This window comes from Barbus barbus (genome assembly GCF_936440315.1).
Source record: "Barbus barbus genome assembly, chromosome: 36".
NCBI classification, from domain to species: Eukaryota; Metazoa; Chordata; class Actinopteri; order Cypriniformes; family Cyprinidae; genus Barbus; species Barbus barbus.
Window position 1 is genome coordinate 21,500,304 of NC_136714.1, and position 17,865 is coordinate 21,518,168.

A 17,865-nucleotide genomic window follows, 5' to 3' on the forward strand; every position below is an offset into this window, starting at 1 on the left:
TGTCAAATATCTATAAACATATAATATATTATGAATTCATTGAGATTACAGGATTTCAGCTCCATAGTTTATATTATCTACGTCTACGATAAGCCTGTGTGACTTTGTTGAATATAGGTGAAATATGAAATATGGCGTTCACCAAAGAAATATTAAATTGACAAAGTGACAGCAAAGATATATGTGACCCTGGACCACAAAACCAGTCATAAGTAGGACATGTATATTTGTAGCAATAGCCAAAAATACAATGTATGGGTCAAAATTATTGATTTCCCAAAAATCATTAGGATATTAAGTAAAGATCATGTTTCATGAAGATATTTTGTAAATATACTACTGTAAATATATCAAAACTTAATTTTTGTTTAGTAATATGCATTGCCTAGGACTTCATTTGGACAACTTTAAAAGGCGATTTTCTCAGTATTTGGATTTTTTTTGCACCATCAGATTCCAGATTTTCACATATTATCCGATCATAACAAACCATACAATGGAAAGCTTATTTATTCAGCTTATAAATTATGTATTTAAAAAACAAATTACCCTTAAAACTGGTTTTGTGATCCAGTGTCAAATTTTACAAAGGAGCAGCACAAATGTTCTCAGCATTAATAATAATAATAATAATAATAATAAAAAAATGTAGAGCTCCAAATCAGCATAATAGAAATGTTTCTGAAGGATCATGTGACACTGAAGACTGAGCTATAGCTGCTGAAAATTCAGCTTTGCATCACAGGAATAATTCACATTTTAAAATATATTCAAACAGAAAACTGTTATTTTAAATTGCAATAATATTTCACAATATTAATATAGCCTGGATAAGAGATTTCTATCCAAAACATTAAAAAAAAATCGTATCAGTGTTTTTTTAATCACCAATATTTTTTATCAAAGTATTTTTCTACCCCAATTAACTCGTGTCTTCTTCTTCTTATTATTTATTTTAAATATTACCAATCCATATGTTATATTATATATATTGCATTCTGCTTGCCCAGGAGGAGGTGTGGCTCTTTATTCTCCTAAAGCGCGTTGGTGGCGCGCGTCAGAAAGGAGGAGGCGCGTGCTGTGATACGCGTCTCTGGTTTGAGTGCGCGTGTGTTGTATTTGTGGAGGGGAAGCGCAACACACGTTGTGATATTCGCACTTCTATACTGAGCTAGAACCAACTTTATTTCCCCTTCTTTCGCTTTCCTCGAGCGGAGGAGGACGTCCCGGAGTCTTTGTTTTAGGAGTAAGAAGGCAAATCCTCGGCTGTGGGGAATAATGTCGGCGTCGGCGGCGAAAGTGAGCCGAAAGGAGCAGAACTCGAATCACGACGGAGCGGACGAGACCTCGGGTAAAGTAATGGCGGCCTCCTGCGCACCGCCATTTTCAGTAACTTACACTTATTGCGTTTAAAGCATTAATATCAATTTTAACAAGCCGCTTGGCGTTTAATTGAACATTTAAGCGAAGCCCGAGTTTGTGCCCGTTTAATCCAGCAAACGTCGGTGAAATTTTAGTAAAGGGATGTTGCGCGCACCGGAGGCCATGTTTCCTCGCGCGGCGGCTTCATTGTGCCACGCGCGACGAACATAGCGCTAGCATGCCGTTTAGTTTACAAAAACATCACATTTCCTGGTGGTTTCCAATTATTTATGTGCTCAACTGTGCTTTTTAAAACCAACGTGGCTCGAGTGCTATTGTGTTGCGCCCATGTCGTGTGCTAATAGGCTAACCGCTTATTGTGTCTCCCCCGCCATCATGTGTCCCCAAACCACGCCGCCGCTGCATCACAAATCGCCCTAGTGGTGTTTAATGACGCTCAAGCGGGTCGAAATTATATTCTGATCCCATCTAACTTTTAATGCAGTGCAGTAATGTGTAATTCATTGGTAGGAAGGTAAATGTGGCCCAGCGCGTGGCCTCCTCCTCCGTTTAAACCTCGCGGCCTTGCGCAGCTGCTGCTGAAACTGCACCGGATTGAGCCGGCGTTAACACCACGCTTTCACTTTTAACTTAAGTTTATTGTTTTGAATCGGATGAGGCTGCGTAAAACAATGTTGCTTTGTTTTGTTGTAATTTATGAAATAGATCGTGCTTACCTTGTAGAAATGCATTGTTTGTTTAGTATGTAGCTGCACGTGTGTAATTTGTGAAGTCATGCTTTTGTTACTCTGTATATAAGGATTGCATGCACGTGTAATTTTGTCCTGCAACTTTTCGCAGGATATTAATGGCATAGCGACTTAACCTTTTGTGTTAATTTTACGATTTATTGTGTTTCAGAAAAAGAGCAACAGGAGGCAATTGAACACATTGATGAAGTACAGAATGAAATCGACAGGTAAGTTGTTGGAGCATCATTTATAAGTTTACAAATCATTATTTTATTTTTTTTATGAATTTGCATTTCCGTTTTTGTTTCTTTATTTTCAGATTGAACGAGCAAGCAAGTGAGGAAATTTTAAAAGTAGAGCAGAAGTACAATAAGCTACGCCAGCCATTCTTCCAGAAGAGATCAGAACTCATAGCCAAAATTCCTAACTTCTGGGTCACAACATTCGTCAACCATCCACAAGGTGAGAAGATGCGTATAATATTGAGATTAGTTAAATCTGGTTTACTTCTGAAATGGATTAATGTATTGTATTCTAATGTTTTATTTTTCACTTTTGACTAATAGTCTCAGCCTTGCTCGGTGAGGAGGATGAAGAAGCACTTCATTACCTGACCAGAGTGGAGGTCACAGAATTTGAGGACATCAAATCAGGTTACAGAATAGATTTTGTAAGTACCCTTTTTCGTCTGGTCGATTCTGAAAGTAATGCACAACTGTGACAAACCAGTTGTCTGACCTTTGTATCTTCTCTGCAGTACTTTGATGAAAATCCATACTTTGAAAACAAAGTCCTCTCAAAAGAGTTCCACTTGAACGAGAGTGGTGACCCGTCTTCAAAATCCACTGAAATCAAATGGAAGGCTGGAAAGGTGGGTTAACAATTCATGTTTTTGGGGTCTGTTTTGACCTGATGCCATTTCCTATTGGTTGTCTGTTAACCGGTTATGCATGCTGCAGGACCTGACGAAGCGTACTGGACAGACACCGAGCAAGGCAGGGAAGAAAAGGCAACATGAAGAGCCCGAGAGCTTCTTCACCTGGTTCACCGATCACTCCGACGCAGGGGCTGATGAACTCGGGGAGGTCATTAAAGATGACATCTGGCCCAACCCTCTGCAGTACTACCTGGTAAGAAATATTGCATTACTGCAGGTCTATATTAGTGTTAGCAAGTCAGAACTTGTACTTATCTTTTCCTCTCTTCTCAGGTTCCTGATATGGATGAAGAAGAGGGTGAAGGTGAGGAGGAAGACGATGAGGAAGAGGAGGAGGGTTTGGAGGACATCGACGAAGAGGGTGACGAAGATGAGGGAGAGGAAGATGAAGAGGATGATGATGGAGAAGATGGTGAGGTGAGAATTATTTAAAGCTTTGGCTTTAATTTGAGGGCTAATTACACTTACATTGTATTGTAATGTATGGCAGTTATTGTGGTTTATATATGGACATGGAGTTAAAATGTATTTGTAACAATTTCAGAAACTGGCACAGTTTGACCCTAAATTTATTTTTCTTCTATTCTTTTTCAGGATGATGGTGAGGATGACTAAAGGCTGATAAGGACATATTCCAACACTTGTACCTGTTATTTCCTTTTTGAAGTCGTCCTCCAACCATGGGAGCAAAAAGCTGTTCTTATTTTTATTTTTTTATTTTTTTGTGCTCCATCCTCTGTTCTACTGAAGCCTCTCCTGTCCTGACCATGTCTAAACCCAGTTAATTCCCTGGACATACAGTTCCTGCATTGGAAAACTAGTGGCATCTCGTTGCTGAAGCCTCTTGCGTCATCTTTAATTACAACCATCTCCAAAGACAAATATGAAATATTAACAATCTGCACGTCATCCTCTGTAGACTAAACCGAAGTAAATAGCAGTTTATATATTAAGTATATGAAATGTTTTTTTTTTCTGTGAATGGTTGTGAGTTGAAGTAATAAGCCATGGTGCAGTGATCTAATCATAGTGTACATACCTAGCCACTCGCCTTTTTTTTTTTTGTATATTTTCTTTAATGCAGAGGTGGGCCCCAAAGAGTTGACACTGTTTTTCCTAATGTGATATATTGGACAAAAGGAAAGCACCAGCTAGCTCCTGTCACCTCTTGTAAATGTTTTGGGGTCAATATCAGGGTATGACAGTTATTATTGTTGACAGTTCAATGGGGTCTGGTGGGGCAAGTGGGCATTTGACACATCAACATTTGGGTTTATGTTGATTGAATTTTCATTGTAATGTTTTACAGACACCCATGAGGTTTGAAACATTTTTAATAAAAACAAAACACAAACTTCCTCTTGTAATTTTGAGCTTGGCTAATTAAAGGATTATTTAAATGAGATAAAGCCTGTAGTATCTTAAAGAACTCTACAAGTGGTCTTTTCTCCACCTGTTTTCTTCATTGGACATGCATAAATGAACATGTACAAGGTGTTTTTTAGTACACTTATATAAGTGTTTTGGTACAACTTTAACTGTAATCTTATAGTTTGTTTAGCTTAATGTTGAAACTTTTTGAGGTATTGCAGACAGCTGGGTTATTACTACAATTCAGTCCCTTTTAACTCCAAAAAACAAGATATGGCTTTTATAATGTTACATTTGAACTGCTTAGAGCTCTAAAGAGTTTGCTTAAAATGAGACCTTTTTATTACATTGCACACCACTTTTGACCAAAAAACTCAATTTAAGTCATTTTGATTTATTGGACTACGGTCGTTTTCCCAGAGCTACACCAAAATATCCATAACATTTTCATTGAACGGAATGGGGGGAGGGATCTATTACATTAATGGGTGGTGTTTTTTGTGTGTTAAATTGAATTTTAATTCTTATAGTGATCATTCTAATAATTATTATTTGGGTGTGGGTGTGTCTGATTGTGATGCTGATCATTAATGGTGAAACGTACACCAAGTTACTGGATATCCAAGGGAAACTAATAATTTCTCTCTTCAAATTAATAATAAAAATGTTTCTAAAAGTATAATTCTAAAATGAATAAGATGGCTTATTCACACACCATGTACATGCAAATTTAATGTCACCCCAGTCCCAATAAATCAGTTTTTAGAGTGGACACGTGAGAAAAAATGTTAAGTGATCTGTATTACGATCAGTATATATAATATATAAAAAGGACGGCGACACATTATATTATTTCTATTTATTAGACGCCTGAGGCTATTATGTACTTTTTCATGACAGTCATGTATATGTATTTTTTTCATGTGCCAGTCAGTTTTATACGATGTTTTTGTAGGTATAACTTCTGAAAACGTTCACGTCCAATAGCATTTTACCAACTAGTGTTAGTGTTTTTTTAATTTATTTTCAAAGCCCAAAAGACACCTAATTATAAGAATGACCCACGAAAAATGTCCTTTAAAACTGAAACTGCGGAAAGTAGGTTGACCAATCAAAAGCTAACACCAGTGACGACAGCGGACATCCAATCATTGATTGGCTCACGGTATCCATGGCAGCGTCGTCACGGATGTCACATCTTGGGTAGCAATGGAGGAACGAAAAACTGCGCAGTGGCCAAATATAATAAAATAACCTGCAAAATTAGCGATAAGAAGTGTTTTCCCATTCATAGAAGCAGATATTGATTCGCCGAACATAAAACAGTTTGTAAATATTATGAATAACCGGAAAATCGTGATTAATGAAAATGAAGCGCTAGCTCAAAGCTAACTAACGTCTTGAAATGTTAAAAAACATTTTGTAGAGATATGAACATAACGTTATACCTTTTTCTGAAGTGTGAGAAATTTTAAACATGTTCACGGATGAAACGCTTGACTTAATTGGTGCCGAATCGACATGGAGAAAGACACATCAGCAAACACTAGAATCAGTAAGTAACAAAGTTTTCTTACCTTAATATTTATGCACTTGAAAAATATCAGTCCTTTTGTGTGGTGATTGTGTGTTTTATTCCCGCCCAGAGAAGCTGTCAAACTCTTCCAGTTCACACAGCAGAGGCTGAAACACAAGCCAAAGATGTGTTACACAACAGCACCCAGACACAAGACCAGATCATTCAAACACTCTCCCTAGATCAAGACATATCTCACTTTCCTGGTCTGCTGGACTTCTTGCATAGAACTGAAGACGTAGTTATCAAAGAACTGGTGAAAAACTCCAAGAGTCATGCTTTTGATGGGTTTGAAGTGAACTGGGAGGATCAGAATGAGTCGGTGAGAGCCTTGAATGCAAAATATATTAATACTTGTATTTAAAAATGATCTTACAACTGGTGATTTTTTTTTTTTTTTTTGCACAGGTGTCCTGCATGTACCGTCTTCAGCATGTTGATGCTCAGGAAAGGGGTCTGCAAGTCACCAGTGTGTCCTGGAACTGCACCGGCTCGGTCATAGGCTGTGGATTTGGCCGGTAACAGCCCTTTCCCCATACAGACACATAAAACCACCTGCTGTCGTAATGTTAACCTTATTTTTTTGGGGTTTAGAGTGGATGATGGGGATTGGAGCAATGAGAAGGCTTACGTGTGCATGTGGAACCTGGACCGACAGAACCTCAACCCAAAACGGCCGGATGTGATCATAGACGTGGCCACTCCAGTCATGTGTTTGTGCTTCCATCCTCTGAAACCGTCTGTAGTGGCTGGTATGGACACACATTTACAAAATCAAGATTGTTTTTTTAATCTATTGAAAGGTGAATCACAGACGCTAGGTTCATTTTTTACCTCTAAATAATTAAAAACATAAAATGTGAAATATTTGCATAAAGAAAATGGCATAAAATGGAAATTCTTGGCATTGTAAAATTATTTTTGTCATGTCAGTTAATTAATACAGAAATAAAAATCATCCTGTCTGAATGCGAGGTTTTTATGTTTTAAATTAGCAATATTTGAGGCAGATAAACAACTATCACTATTAAATATGGATGGATAGAACATTATAATGACTAAAACATTACATTGATAATAATATGTTTCTAGAGCAGCGAATCAGCAAATTAGAATGGTTTCTGAAGGATCATGAGAAGACTAATAATGTAATGATGCTGAAAATTCAGCTTTGCCAAGACAGGATTAATAAAACAGTTTTTACATTAGTTGAAAATAATCAAATAAATAAAAAATGGTATTTCTGTATTTTTAATCAAATAAAGGTGGCCATAAGATACCTCTTTCAAAAATACAAAAACAATTACCCCCAAATCTTGAACATTTTGTATGTAAATATGAAAATAGAATTTTAGAGATAAATGTACTTATTAGTCATGAAAATAATGCCACAGTGCTAAAAATTTAAATGGCAAATAGACTTTATGGCAAGTATAATTCTTAAGCATCCTGAAAAGAGCTAAAGAGCCAAACATTTATCAATAAATAAGTCTGGACATCAACAATCTCATAAAGTGTAACTCGTGCAAGTGGTATTCTCAAATATTTTCATACTGCAGTATTTGCCAATTACATTCCTAAGTGCAATCCAAACCTTAAGTTATTAGGGACAAATAAATATTGATGGCTCATTTCCTCTTTATGGTGTCATTAGGGGGGCTGTACAGTGGTGAGGTGCTGGTCTGGGACACCAGTCGCTCACAGGACCTCATTCTGGCTCAGACGGGAATGTCTGCAGATACTCACCGTGATCCAGTTTATCAGGTATTTAACCTATTAAATAAAAAGTCTTTGACTGAAACGTGATGAATAAGTATTCAGTGAGTCATAAATGCAGAGTGTTTCTGTGTGCACAGGTCAGCTGGGTCCCAGGGGCTCGCCGAGGGGAGTTTACTGTACTGAGCACCGGGTCAGGAGGAAGAGTTCTGTTGTGGACTGTTGATGGAGCTGAAGCTAAACTCATCTTGAGTTCTGGATATGCTCTTGTCCAACAGCAAGTGCCTCAGAGTGGAGCAGCAAGCAAAGTGGGTGTCACAATATGGTCTTGGCCAAAAATGTTTTAGGAAAAATTGCAATCTGTGCAGTTTTCTTTGTGAAGATGATGTAATGAAAGAATTACCCTAATGAACCGCATGGTCTATTTGAATATATATATATATATATATATATATATATATATATATATATATATATATATATATATATATATATATATATATATATATATTCAAATGTTTTTTTACATTTTCTGTTTTCATTTAAATTTTGGTAAAATTTTAGTTATTGTGTTGTGTTTTTGTCATTTTATTAAAAAAAAATGTTTATATAGATTTTAAGAAAAATAATTAAATTAAATGATTTTTATTTGTTTTTTTTAATTTAGTTTATTTTAGTATATCAGGTAAAACTAATTAAAATGAAAATGAGAAATGTTGCTTTGGCAACTAACTGAGAGAAAATAATTTTAATTTATTTTTACATTAATTCAGTTACTTTTTATTTTATAACAAGTAACAATTTTTTTTTAAATGATTTATTTGTAACTATTTTTTAGCTATAATAAGCCTGGTATGTAACGATAAAATTATATAGTATGTCATTTGTAAGAAAATTTATATATATTACGGCAGTATTTATTTTACTGTTATAATGCAGTTTTTTTCACAGTGCAATAAAATATAATGTAATATAATATAATAATAATCTTTTGATTATGGGATTAAATGTGACCATGACACATTTTTGCGCAGTTCACCCTAATAATACAATACAGTTGTTTCTCCCTGAAGACCCGAGGTAGCACCAATATAGGAGTAACCTCTGTTGCGCTTTCCCCGTGGGACCTCGACACATTCTTGGTGGGCTCAGAGGGAGGCCTTGTGCTCAAATGCTCCTTCAGCAGTGAGACGGTAGCAGCAGTGCCCCCTGATGGTGAGAGCGTAACACTGCGGGCCCCAGTACAATTCGCTTTCTCACCACGAAGGGGCCCAGTACACGAAGTCGACTTTTCACCATTCCATAGGTGAGCTTTGTGGGGTTTTTTTGTTCTTTATTTACTTAGTATAATATCTACTTTAAGGCTAACTGGCAGTAATTGTAACATCTGGTGTTTCTGATTTTAGGAATTTGTTTGTAAGTGTTGGGACAGATGGTTTGGCTCATCTGCACACTGTGCTCCAGCCCCGTCCCCTGCTGTCTCTACGGGTGTCCGATTCATACGTGTTTGGGGTGAGGTGGTCACCTACACGCCCTCTAGTCTTTGCTGCAGCCACAGGACAGGGTGAGATGTTTGTAATTCTCCAAACTCTCTCTCTCTCTCTCTCTATATATATATATATTTTTTTTACCATTTTACTTTTTTTCCATCATTTTTAGGACTGGTTCAAATGTTTGATTTGGGTCAAAGGTCTTTAAGGCCAGTTGTCACAATTGACCAAAACACAAGCGGTCAGCCAACGTATTGCCTGGAGTTCAACCCCAAACACACAAATCTGATTGCAGTGGGCAATGCAGATGGTAGCGTCAACATCTGGCAGCTCAGTGGCGAGTTAACAGAACAAGGTGCCAAGGAGACTGCAATGCTGGAACAGCTGGCCAATGAGGTGGCAGACTGAGTCTGTTTTAACTTTGTCATTAGAAACTGTCCTGCTTGAGTGTTCTTAAAACACATTTATATATTCATTGTGTATATATATATGCATATCTTCAACTGTACATTTGCACCGTAAAATAAAAACACTGACAACTCCTTCCAGTTATAACCAGTAGCGTTTATTTAAGCACACTGCAGTCTCATGGGTGATGTTACAGCATATCTTCTCTATAGGATTTGTTAAACAAAGCAAAGCACTTAGCTAAAACAACCACATTAAATGCAGACAGATCCACTACACTATTGTCAGTGAAGCATGAGGAGGTGTCAGATAAATACGCAGGGTTAAGAGTGATAGCAAGATACAGATATTGCTATATTGGGTGCTATAGAGAATTTCAATTCAGATCCATGCAGTTTGGCTGTGTTCTTGTGAAGGGGGGAAAACGCATCCCGATTGGTCACTGGCAGGCAGGGGGCGGGGAATCAGTTGACGAAGAGCGAGCGGGTGAATTCCACAAAGTCGAAAGCTGATGGGATCTCGCGGCCCTTGCTGTCCAAGTAGGGCTTCATATGGGAAATGCAGTAGTCTGCCTGTTCCTTTGTCAGGTTCTGTAAACACAGAAGGTTAGATAAGATAAAGGTAAGATCATCTTTCTAACGTCAAACATGAAACTGAGGCCAAAGGTTCAATACTGATTGTAAATGGCATGGGTTTGATATATTGTACCTGGTAGAGTTCTTCCTTGGTGACGAAAGGTTTGTTTTCGGCGCTGAGAGCACGGAAAGCGCTCTCGATCTCCTCGCTTGACTTCACGTTCTCCGTTTCTCGGCTGATCATGAAGGCCATATACTCTTGCAAGGACACGTTTCCATCCCTGAACAAAACAAATGTTAGCTCCATGACAAAAACACTGAATATTTAGCTCATCCACAGATGATGTTTCTCACCTGTTTGGATCCACTATGTCCAGGATGGACTCAAACTCTGGGTCTGGTTCTCCTTCTTCAACCATGGGCAGGTCGTAACCCAGAGACCGCAGGCAGGACTTGAACTCCTGGTGATTGAGACGTCCAGATTTTTCTTTGTCGAAGTGCCTGAGAAAGAAACATTTATATTACATTTTCAAGAACGCTTGAGTTTAGCATTGTAATGTTTTGTATTTCATTAAAGTGGACTACTCACTTGAACATCATGCTGAACTCCTTCAGGGCCTCTTCTGTTACTCCTGTAGTGTTTCTAGAAAAGAATTACAAGAAAAAGATGAAGTAAAATTACATGTTAAAAAAGTGTATAATTTATAAACAACAAAAACAATGGTTTAAAAAACAAAATTGTATTATAATAAAAAGCAATAATATAATAATTAAACGATGTTCTTTATAGTATTATATTATATTATAATGAAAAAATATTATATGGACTGGTTTGAGAAGTGTCACCTGGCTTGGATCTGTTGTTCCAGGTTGTGTTGCATTCTCATGCCCAGTTGGTCGAGTTGGTCCCACTGTTGGGCCAGACCCACGGTGCTGTGCTCTGTGTATTTGTTGTCCAGGATCAGCGCCTCCTCCATGGCTGCTCCCAGATCCTCGATCTTCTTCAGCTGACTGCGCATGGCACGAATCTCCTGGTGCTTGCGCTGCAGAGAAAACCCCAGGGATAAGACATGAGAACAGAGCATCTTACAGTTCAGTGTGACCAAGTATCTATTACTGTCTCAAGTGTTTTAATGTCCTCTTTCTCGCAGACTTATAAAGTGAAATGTTAGTCCACTTTCTGGCCAATGAATTCCATTATATAAATAGGACACACACATAGCAAAGTTTCACTAAAGAAAAACTTGATTTACAGAGTGACTATAAAAATATTGTACTCACTATGTATATTGTACTGAAATGTCTTGCAGATGAAATAATTTAGAGCTCAACACAACTAGAGTTGTACAAATTTATATTTGTATTATATTATATTTTTAGGATTTTATCAATTCGCATGACTAGGCCTGGAATTTACCATTTAGCAAATAAAACACTTCTTTGGATTTTTCTTAAAGCAATTTTTGATCAGAAACGATGTATTCGCTATTTTTTATAATACACACTACTGTTTAAAAGGTTTGTTGTCAGTAAATTTTTTTTTTTTAAAGAAATAAACCCTTTTATACATCAAGTACACATTAAATTGATCAAAACGCAGTAAAAATATTTATGTTAAGACTTCTATTTCAAATAAATACTGATCCTTTAAACATTCTATTTATTAAAATAATCCTGAAAGAAATGTATCTTGTATCTCAAAAATATTTAGCAGTTTAAATATTAAACTGATTTCAACATAATTATAATCATGGTGGCCCAGTAATGCACAACACAACAAAATTACCACAACACAACGCATGGGACTAATTTCTTTTTTCTGTGCTAATTTCAGGCTTGTGGCTTGTTTTCATTGTATTGCAACTAGTTTCTGTTGTGCTCATTTCATTGTTGCGACTTGTTTCCGCTGTGTTGTGCTAATTTTGTTGTTGTGACTTGTTTCCGCTATGCTGTGCTAATTTCGTTGTGTTGCGGTAGGTTTCTGTTGTGTTGGAGATTTCGTTGTGTTGTGCACCACTGGGCCACCGTAGATAATAATCAGAAAAAGCTGAAAATTCAGCTTTGCCATCTAGAATATTAAATATACTGAAATAGAAAACAGTTATTTTAAGTTGTAATAATATTTCACAATATTACTGTTTTAACTATTTGTTATCAAATGCATAATTTTTTTAATAGTAGTGTGCTACTGATTATGTAATGCTTCATTCTGTTATTCAAAATCGATCAGCTTCACCAAACGGGTCTCAATTATCCATTCACTGCTCTCAAACTCACCTTAGTGGCCTCTAGCTGTGACTCTAGAGTTCCGGATTCTTCCACCATGCAGGACCTGCCCACACACACAGTGATGAAACCAGCAGCAGGAGCCCGAGAGCACATGGCACATCCACCCAAAATCATCTCACTCACTCCACATGCCAGTCTACACCTTACAAGAGCGGCTCTCAAAACACTAGCTCACTTATTAGGTCAAAGAACAGAACCAATTGTATTGGTCAGTGTAGACCTTAAAAATTTATTTTTTATTTTTATATGACTGAGTTATACTTAACTATATTGTTTAAATGGTTTGCATAGCCATTACATCTAGTTCTGTAACCTGCATCTTCCTGAATTTCTTGTACATGATAATAGGACTTACCAATTTTGTAGTAGATATGGAGTACAAACTATAAGCCCACCCCAGAATGCAACTACAGTAACGCATGCTAACGAAGCCAAATTATATCCATGGTAATCCAGACCATGCTTGATTAGGGCTGCTGTCAACAGGGTTAGAAACTGCTATATTTGTACCACTGCTTAGTTTTAGTTTTATGTTGCACACTTTTAAAAGCAAAATGTGCAAAACCAACGATTCAGAGTTCGACTCGACTAGCCATATTGTAAATGTCCAAAAAATGTCAATGCACAGTTGTTTGAATTCAGATCAGGATATTGAAAATGTCTACAAGTACTTTTTCAATCATGGAAATCACATTGCAGTTTCCACCCTGGATCTGGTGCATGAACATTTTCCTCAAAATGAAGGGAAAAAACCCCCCCAAAACAAATAACTGAAACATGGAAAAAACTAAGTTTAAAGAATGAGATGAAGTGTTCACACTCCTCAACATTGGTGCCAAATGTAGCCAGGCTTGTTGGATTAAGAAGCTGGAAGGGTTCATCTAAAAAAAAGCCTCACATCGCAGTGAATGTTAGTAAAAGGGAATTGAACACACACAGAGCCTTTAGAGTGGGGGTCAGACTCGAGTTCATGAGGAGAAGAAAACCCAAAAGGTGTGGGATGAGGGGCAAGAGGCCAATCAGAGGAGGAAAAAAAGGGAGAAGACCTTCCAGAAAGATCATCATCGACTTCATACTGATAGACACGGATTACCCTCCGATAGGCTATGCTATTCAGAGACGAGGGAGGTGGGAGATGAAGAGGGAATGGAAAAAGAGTGTGAAAAACAAAGGAATACATCTGGAAATATATAGTCAAAACATACGATAAAATACGCAAAATATATGTAAAGTGAGATAAAGTCCTTCTTGAGACAACCTGTATTATTTCTATCTAAATTATTGTTCTATTCTAACCTGAAACTCCCAAATTCCTGGTTTATTTTATACCAAATGTGTTTCTATCACAATGGTTCCATTAAATGCTATTAAACAATACATACACACTCACACACAAACATACTATAGTAAAAGAGTAAAAAATGTGATATTAACCCATCCAGAAGGTATGTCCTGATTAGAGAAATGATCCCAAGCATCAGGGTAGCAGCGAGAAGGCCGAAGGAATGGGGAAAGAGAGACAAATATGGGAGGGAGAGAGAACGAAACAGTTAAAACATTGAGTGGTGACATCAACGCCACTACTCAACACTCACATAAAAAAGAAAATGTGACCAGCGCAAAGCCTTGCTGCAGCATATCAAGCCCAGGTGGGTTTAAGTTGTGTGATCAATGTGAAAATCTTTACCCAAACAGACAACATGGCAAAGCAGGCAATGACTTAAAGACTGTAGTCACAAAAACAAGTCGATGACATGAATGAAAATGGGCATCTAAGAAAGTTACATGGAGATCAGGAAAGCTTGATCAAATCTGAACAGATGTGTGTGTGATGTCATGCAATGGAAACAAATGTGTGTTTACCCTCAAGCATAACTCTACTCTAGAAAACACAGCACTGTAAGTAGTGTATGCTGGTTCTCTGTACCTGGTCTCCTGCAGCCATTGGTGGAAGGCATTGGCATGTTGGGCGAACTCTTGTCTGAGTTTATCGTTCTCTTCCTGTCTCCTTTGTTCCTTCTGTAGCTCCAGCTCTCGCTCCTATAAATCATATTTATATAATTATTAAGTTTTATTTTTTAACTCTACTTTATACACATTCAATCATGCTTCAGGATTCCATCATCACCTTGATGATCTTTTGAAGGTTCCTCCAGGTCTCCTCTAGAGCCTCCATAGTGAACCAAGTGTATGGATTGGAGACCACCTGGTAACTCTTGATCTGGCGATCAAGTTCTGCCAGTTGGCTGAAGTCGGCCTCTGCAGAGCTGAGTGAGGAGCGGAAGGCGTCATGGGCATCCCGCAGGGCCCTGATCTCCTCCAGAGAGTTGCACCTTACGGGGTCTGTCAGATCTTCTTCAGCGTTCTCAAACCAGCTGTTGAAGGCTGAAGCCTTCTTGGCAAAGGTGAGGAACAGATCCTCGACCTGGATGGAGTGGCAAACAAGAATTAAAGGCAAAAATCAAAAGCTTCTTTTCCTAACTTGAGGCAAAATTACATTCTTCACACCTTTCTGAAGTGCTCCTGGGCCTCCAGAAGCTTCTTCTTGCGGGCGGCTGAGTTGGACAGCAGCTGGTTCCAGCGCTTCATCAGGGTGGCATGACGAGCCTCAATGGCCTTGGACTGCACGTGTTTGGCTGCCAACAGCTGGTCTTTCAGGGCTGTGATGTTGGTGATGCCTTCCTGCTGGAAGGCCTGAAGCCCAGCATCAAAGGTTTCCTATGGCAGAGTGGAATAAAAACAGTCAGTTACAGCAGTAAAGCTTGAATGGATATGCTGTGCTATGGCTTACGATTGCATTGTACATTATTTCATATGCTATGTCACACCTGTTTAGTGAGCAGAGTCTGCACCGAGGAGAGATCTCGACCATAGTCATCGGTCTTCAGGCTGTTTTCCTTCTCGCCTAAGACACATTTGAGTTACAGATTACAAAGACGCAGAGAAAATAACACTTTATTTCTTATCAAACCCTCTTTTAAATGAGGTTTGATGCAAATAAGAGGAAACATTTACTCACCAATCCAGGACTCTACCACATCAGCCTTCCAGTTGAACTGAAGGAAGGCAGAGTTCTCATCCAGTTTAGATTTCCTCTGAGCTGCAGCTCTCTCCAGCTCTGACACCTTCCCACGCAGGGCCTTCATTTTAGCCATGATGTTCTCCACGTTGTGGTTTTCCTGCACAAAAAGCCCCAATATGATATTGCTATCAGGTTACATTCTACTTCAAAAGAACTGTCTATAATAAAGCATTTAAGGGCCAAAGGGGTACATTTGTAGTATATAGACTTTGTAATCGTTGTAGTATACCTTTTTGATAAGTTCATCTCCATTGGAACACACATCATTCACTCTGTCCCTGTGCACAGTAAAATCAGTTTCAAATGCTTCGTGTTTCTTTAACAAGCCCTGAAAAACAAGAGCCGAATAAAAAATTTGAGACACAAGCTAAAAAAAAAACAAACATCAATATGAAGGTGTATCCAAGATCAAGCCACAATCAGCTAAATGTGGTTTATTTTTTCACACCTGCACAGCTGCCAGAGTATCACCGTAATCCTCACTTCCGACCAGGTTCAGTTTCTCATTAATCCAAGCTTCCTCTTCCTCCACATTTGCCACAAACTGCTGGTACTCCAGCGACTCCTCAAGCCTCTGTCCACTAAAAAACAGAAAACCAAAATAATTTTCAAATTCCTATCCTAGGCAATATACATTATCATACAATTTTTGTTAATGTTTTTGAAAAAAAATAAATAAATAAAATCTTCTTGATCCATTCTTTTGAATGTGATCAGAAAAAGAGACCAAAAAAAGTTAAATAATAAAATACAGTACTGACCGAGCAGCAGCCAGATCTTTCAGTTCCCTCCAGTGCTCCACAAACTGGGCCAGCCTCTGCTGGATCTCCTCCTGTCCAATGGTGTTGTCATCAGACAGCTTCTTCCCAGTTTCTAATACAGACTGCAAGGCCACAAAAATACTGTTAGCATTCAGAATGACGATTCATTTGGCCTAACACTTTTTAATTTCTGTGAATTGATATGCAACCTCACCTGAATGGCCGGCTCGTGTGCTCCAAGCTCAGCCTCCAGCCGCTTGTGTTTCTTCCTCAGATTCTGTACTCCTGTTAAATCACGTCCATAGTCCTCCGAGCTTACCAACAACTTCTTTTCCCTAATGGAAGAGAATAAATTCAATCTAGTGTACAGCCTCAAATAATGCAGTTAGTTTGAAAAAATGATAGATCACTCAGAATGATGTAAACCATACTTGATCCAAGATTCCTCATCATCCAGATCCCTGAAGAACTGGTGCAGACGATGCGACTCGTTCAGCTTGGCACGGCGCCCAGCAGCCATGCTCTTGATTTTGCCAAAGCGTCCATTGACGGCATCACGCTTGTCCTTAACCTGAGAGGTGTCAAAAGCATTGCTGGCCATCAGACTGTCAGCCTGGCCATTGAGATCCTTTAGACGATCCTATAAGAACACAAAAACAAGCATCGATCAGAACATATTGGATTTTGGAATTGCTTTGAATGAGTGATCCCTGATCAGTATGTCTGAAGAGCTACCTCATGAGCAGAGATGTCAGCCTCCAAAAGCTGGTGCTTCTTAAGGAGATTGTTGACTGAGGCCAGATCTTTGCCATAATCCTCAGAAGCAAGAAGAGCCTCAACCTAAGTGCACAGGAAAAATGTGTAATAGATATTATTATTATTATTAATATTATTTAATGAAACTTTTACATTTTAGTCAAGATTAAAGTCAAGAACTATCCTAAGTAGCTACTAAGTCATGTCTCAATACCTCAGATAACCAGAAATCAAAGTCCTTGATGCCAGTGTTGAAGTTCTGCTGCTTGTTTGCCTCCTTCAGTTTTTGACTCTTCTCAGCAGATTTGTTGACGAGGAACTGCCACTGCTCATCCAGAGCATTAAGACGAGCCTGAAAGCAAATGTGAGCACGACCACAGCAAAATGAGCACCGACTGTAACTCATCAGCTGCCTATTTTTGAAATACTTCTGAAATTGTTACCTTGACAGCATCCTCACTTCCAGCACAGGCCCCTCTCTGGATGAGAGCATTGCCTGTGTCAATCACCCCGCGTATACGATCAGCATTAGCGTGTAACTCAGCCTCAAAAGCCTGGTGTTTCTGGTGCTTGCTCTGAAAGTGGCAAGAAAGCGAAATACAGCTAAACTGAGCCACACAGTGAAGTCATGCGTGGGTGCAGCTGTGATAAAGCAATAGCTGGTTTTGTATCTAACACTGTAGATGTGTACATGATACTGATATAAATGTCTCTGTGTAAAAACTCAGTTTCAGTGATAGCAGTGCATATTCAATGCTATTGTAACGTATGTGTGTGCATTTTGTGTGTA

At 38.3% G+C, this 17,865-nt stretch overlaps 3 protein-coding genes across 14 annotated transcripts in view; 2 read left to right on the forward strand and 1 right to left on the reverse strand.

The window, feature by feature from the left end:
• The first annotated feature begins 1,059 nt into the window (after nt 1-1,059).
• Nucleotides 1,060-5,102, forward strand: LOC306856271 (protein SET-like). Of its 2 annotated transcripts, none has more exons than XM_079395433.1 (8): nt 1,060-1,351; nt 2,284-2,341; nt 2,434-2,576; nt 2,681-2,784; nt 2,872-2,985; nt 3,074-3,244; nt 3,325-3,468; nt 3,646-5,102. In XM_079395433.1, the coding sequence occupies exons 1-8, from the start codon at nt 1,279-1,281 to the stop codon at nt 3,664-3,666; spliced, it is 828 nt and encodes a 275-aa protein (XP_079251559.1). In that variant the 5' UTR covers nt 1,060-1,278; the 3' UTR covers nt 3,667-5,102. The 2 variants fall into 2 exon arrangements, with proteins under 2 accessions (XP_079251559.1, XP_079251560.1); XM_079395434.1 differs by having other exon boundaries at nt 3,325-3,463; nt 3,646-5,094.
• Nucleotides 5,103-5,601: 499 nt separating this feature from the next.
• On the forward strand, nt 5,602-9,756 carry LOC306856274 (cytoplasmic dynein 2 intermediate chain 2-like). Its single transcript, XM_079395447.1, has 9 exons — nt 5,602-5,977; nt 6,069-6,320; nt 6,407-6,516; nt 6,593-6,750; nt 7,653-7,762; nt 7,855-8,022; nt 8,788-9,020; nt 9,121-9,278; nt 9,374-9,756. Exons 1-9 carry the CDS (start codon nt 5,900-5,902, stop codon nt 9,610-9,612), a joined length of 1,506 nt encoding a protein of 501 aa, XP_079251573.1. The 5' UTR covers nt 5,602-5,899; the 3' UTR covers nt 9,613-9,756.
• The window catches only part of LOC306856272 (spectrin alpha chain, non-erythrocytic 1), a 32,513-nt gene continuing 24,397 nt past the window's right edge, over nt 9,750-17,865 (reverse strand). For 10 of the 11 annotated variants that reach the window (XM_079395437.1, XM_079395442.1, XM_079395440.1 and 7 more), the window contains 20 exons: nt 17,519-17,650; nt 17,290-17,427; nt 17,055-17,159; nt 16,751-16,959; nt 16,534-16,654; nt 16,320-16,441; nt 16,007-16,139; nt 15,788-15,886; nt 15,496-15,655; nt 15,305-15,381; nt 14,985-15,194; nt 14,605-14,901; nt 14,404-14,516; nt 13,911-13,928; nt 12,465-12,519; nt 11,034-11,230; nt 10,777-10,830; nt 10,542-10,688; nt 10,321-10,468; nt 9,750-10,202 (listed from right to left, as the gene is read on the reverse strand). In XM_079395437.1, coding sequence (XP_079251563.1) covers nt 10,077-10,202; nt 10,321-10,468; nt 10,542-10,688; nt 10,777-10,830; nt 11,034-11,230; nt 12,465-12,519; nt 13,911-13,928; nt 14,404-14,516; nt 14,605-14,901; nt 14,985-15,194; nt 15,305-15,381; nt 15,496-15,655; nt 15,788-15,886; nt 16,007-16,139; nt 16,320-16,441; nt 16,534-16,654; nt 16,751-16,959; nt 17,055-17,159; nt 17,290-17,427; nt 17,519-17,650 — 2,661 coding nt within the window. In that variant the 3' untranslated portion in view covers nt 9,750-10,076. The remainder of the gene's footprint in view (nt 10,203-10,320; nt 10,469-10,541; nt 10,689-10,776; nt 10,831-11,033; nt 11,231-12,464; nt 12,520-13,910; nt 13,929-14,403; nt 14,517-14,604; nt 14,902-14,984; nt 15,195-15,304; nt 15,382-15,495; nt 15,656-15,787; nt 15,887-16,006; nt 16,140-16,319; nt 16,442-16,533; nt 16,655-16,750; nt 16,960-17,054; nt 17,160-17,289; nt 17,428-17,518; nt 17,651-17,865) is intronic. The other variant, XM_079395439.1, reaches the window with a different exon arrangement.

Coding starts and splice junctions, on each gene's coding strand:
- LOC306856271 (XM_079395433.1), top strand. CDS start 1,279: ATGTCGGCGTCGGCGGCGAAAGTGAGCCGAAAGGAGCAGAACTCGAAT. Junction 2,785..2,871: donor CAGGTTACAGAATAGATTTT/GTAAGTACCCTT, acceptor TCTTCTCTGCAG/TACTTTGATGAAAATCCATA. Junction 3,469..3,645: donor ATGATGGAGAAGATGGTGAG/GTGAGAATTATT, acceptor ATTCTTTTTCAG/GATGATGGTGAGGATGACTA.
- LOC306856274 (XM_079395447.1), top strand. CDS start 5,900: ATGTTCACGGATGAAACGCTTGACTTAATTGGTGCCGAATCGACATGG. Junction 8,023..8,787: donor AGAGTGGAGCAGCAAGCAAA/GTGGGTGTCACA, acceptor TTCTCCCTGAAG/ACCCGAGGTAGCACCAATAT. Junction 9,021..9,120: donor GACTTTTCACCATTCCATAG/GTGAGCTTTGTG, acceptor TTCTGATTTTAG/GAATTTGTTTGTAAGTGTTG.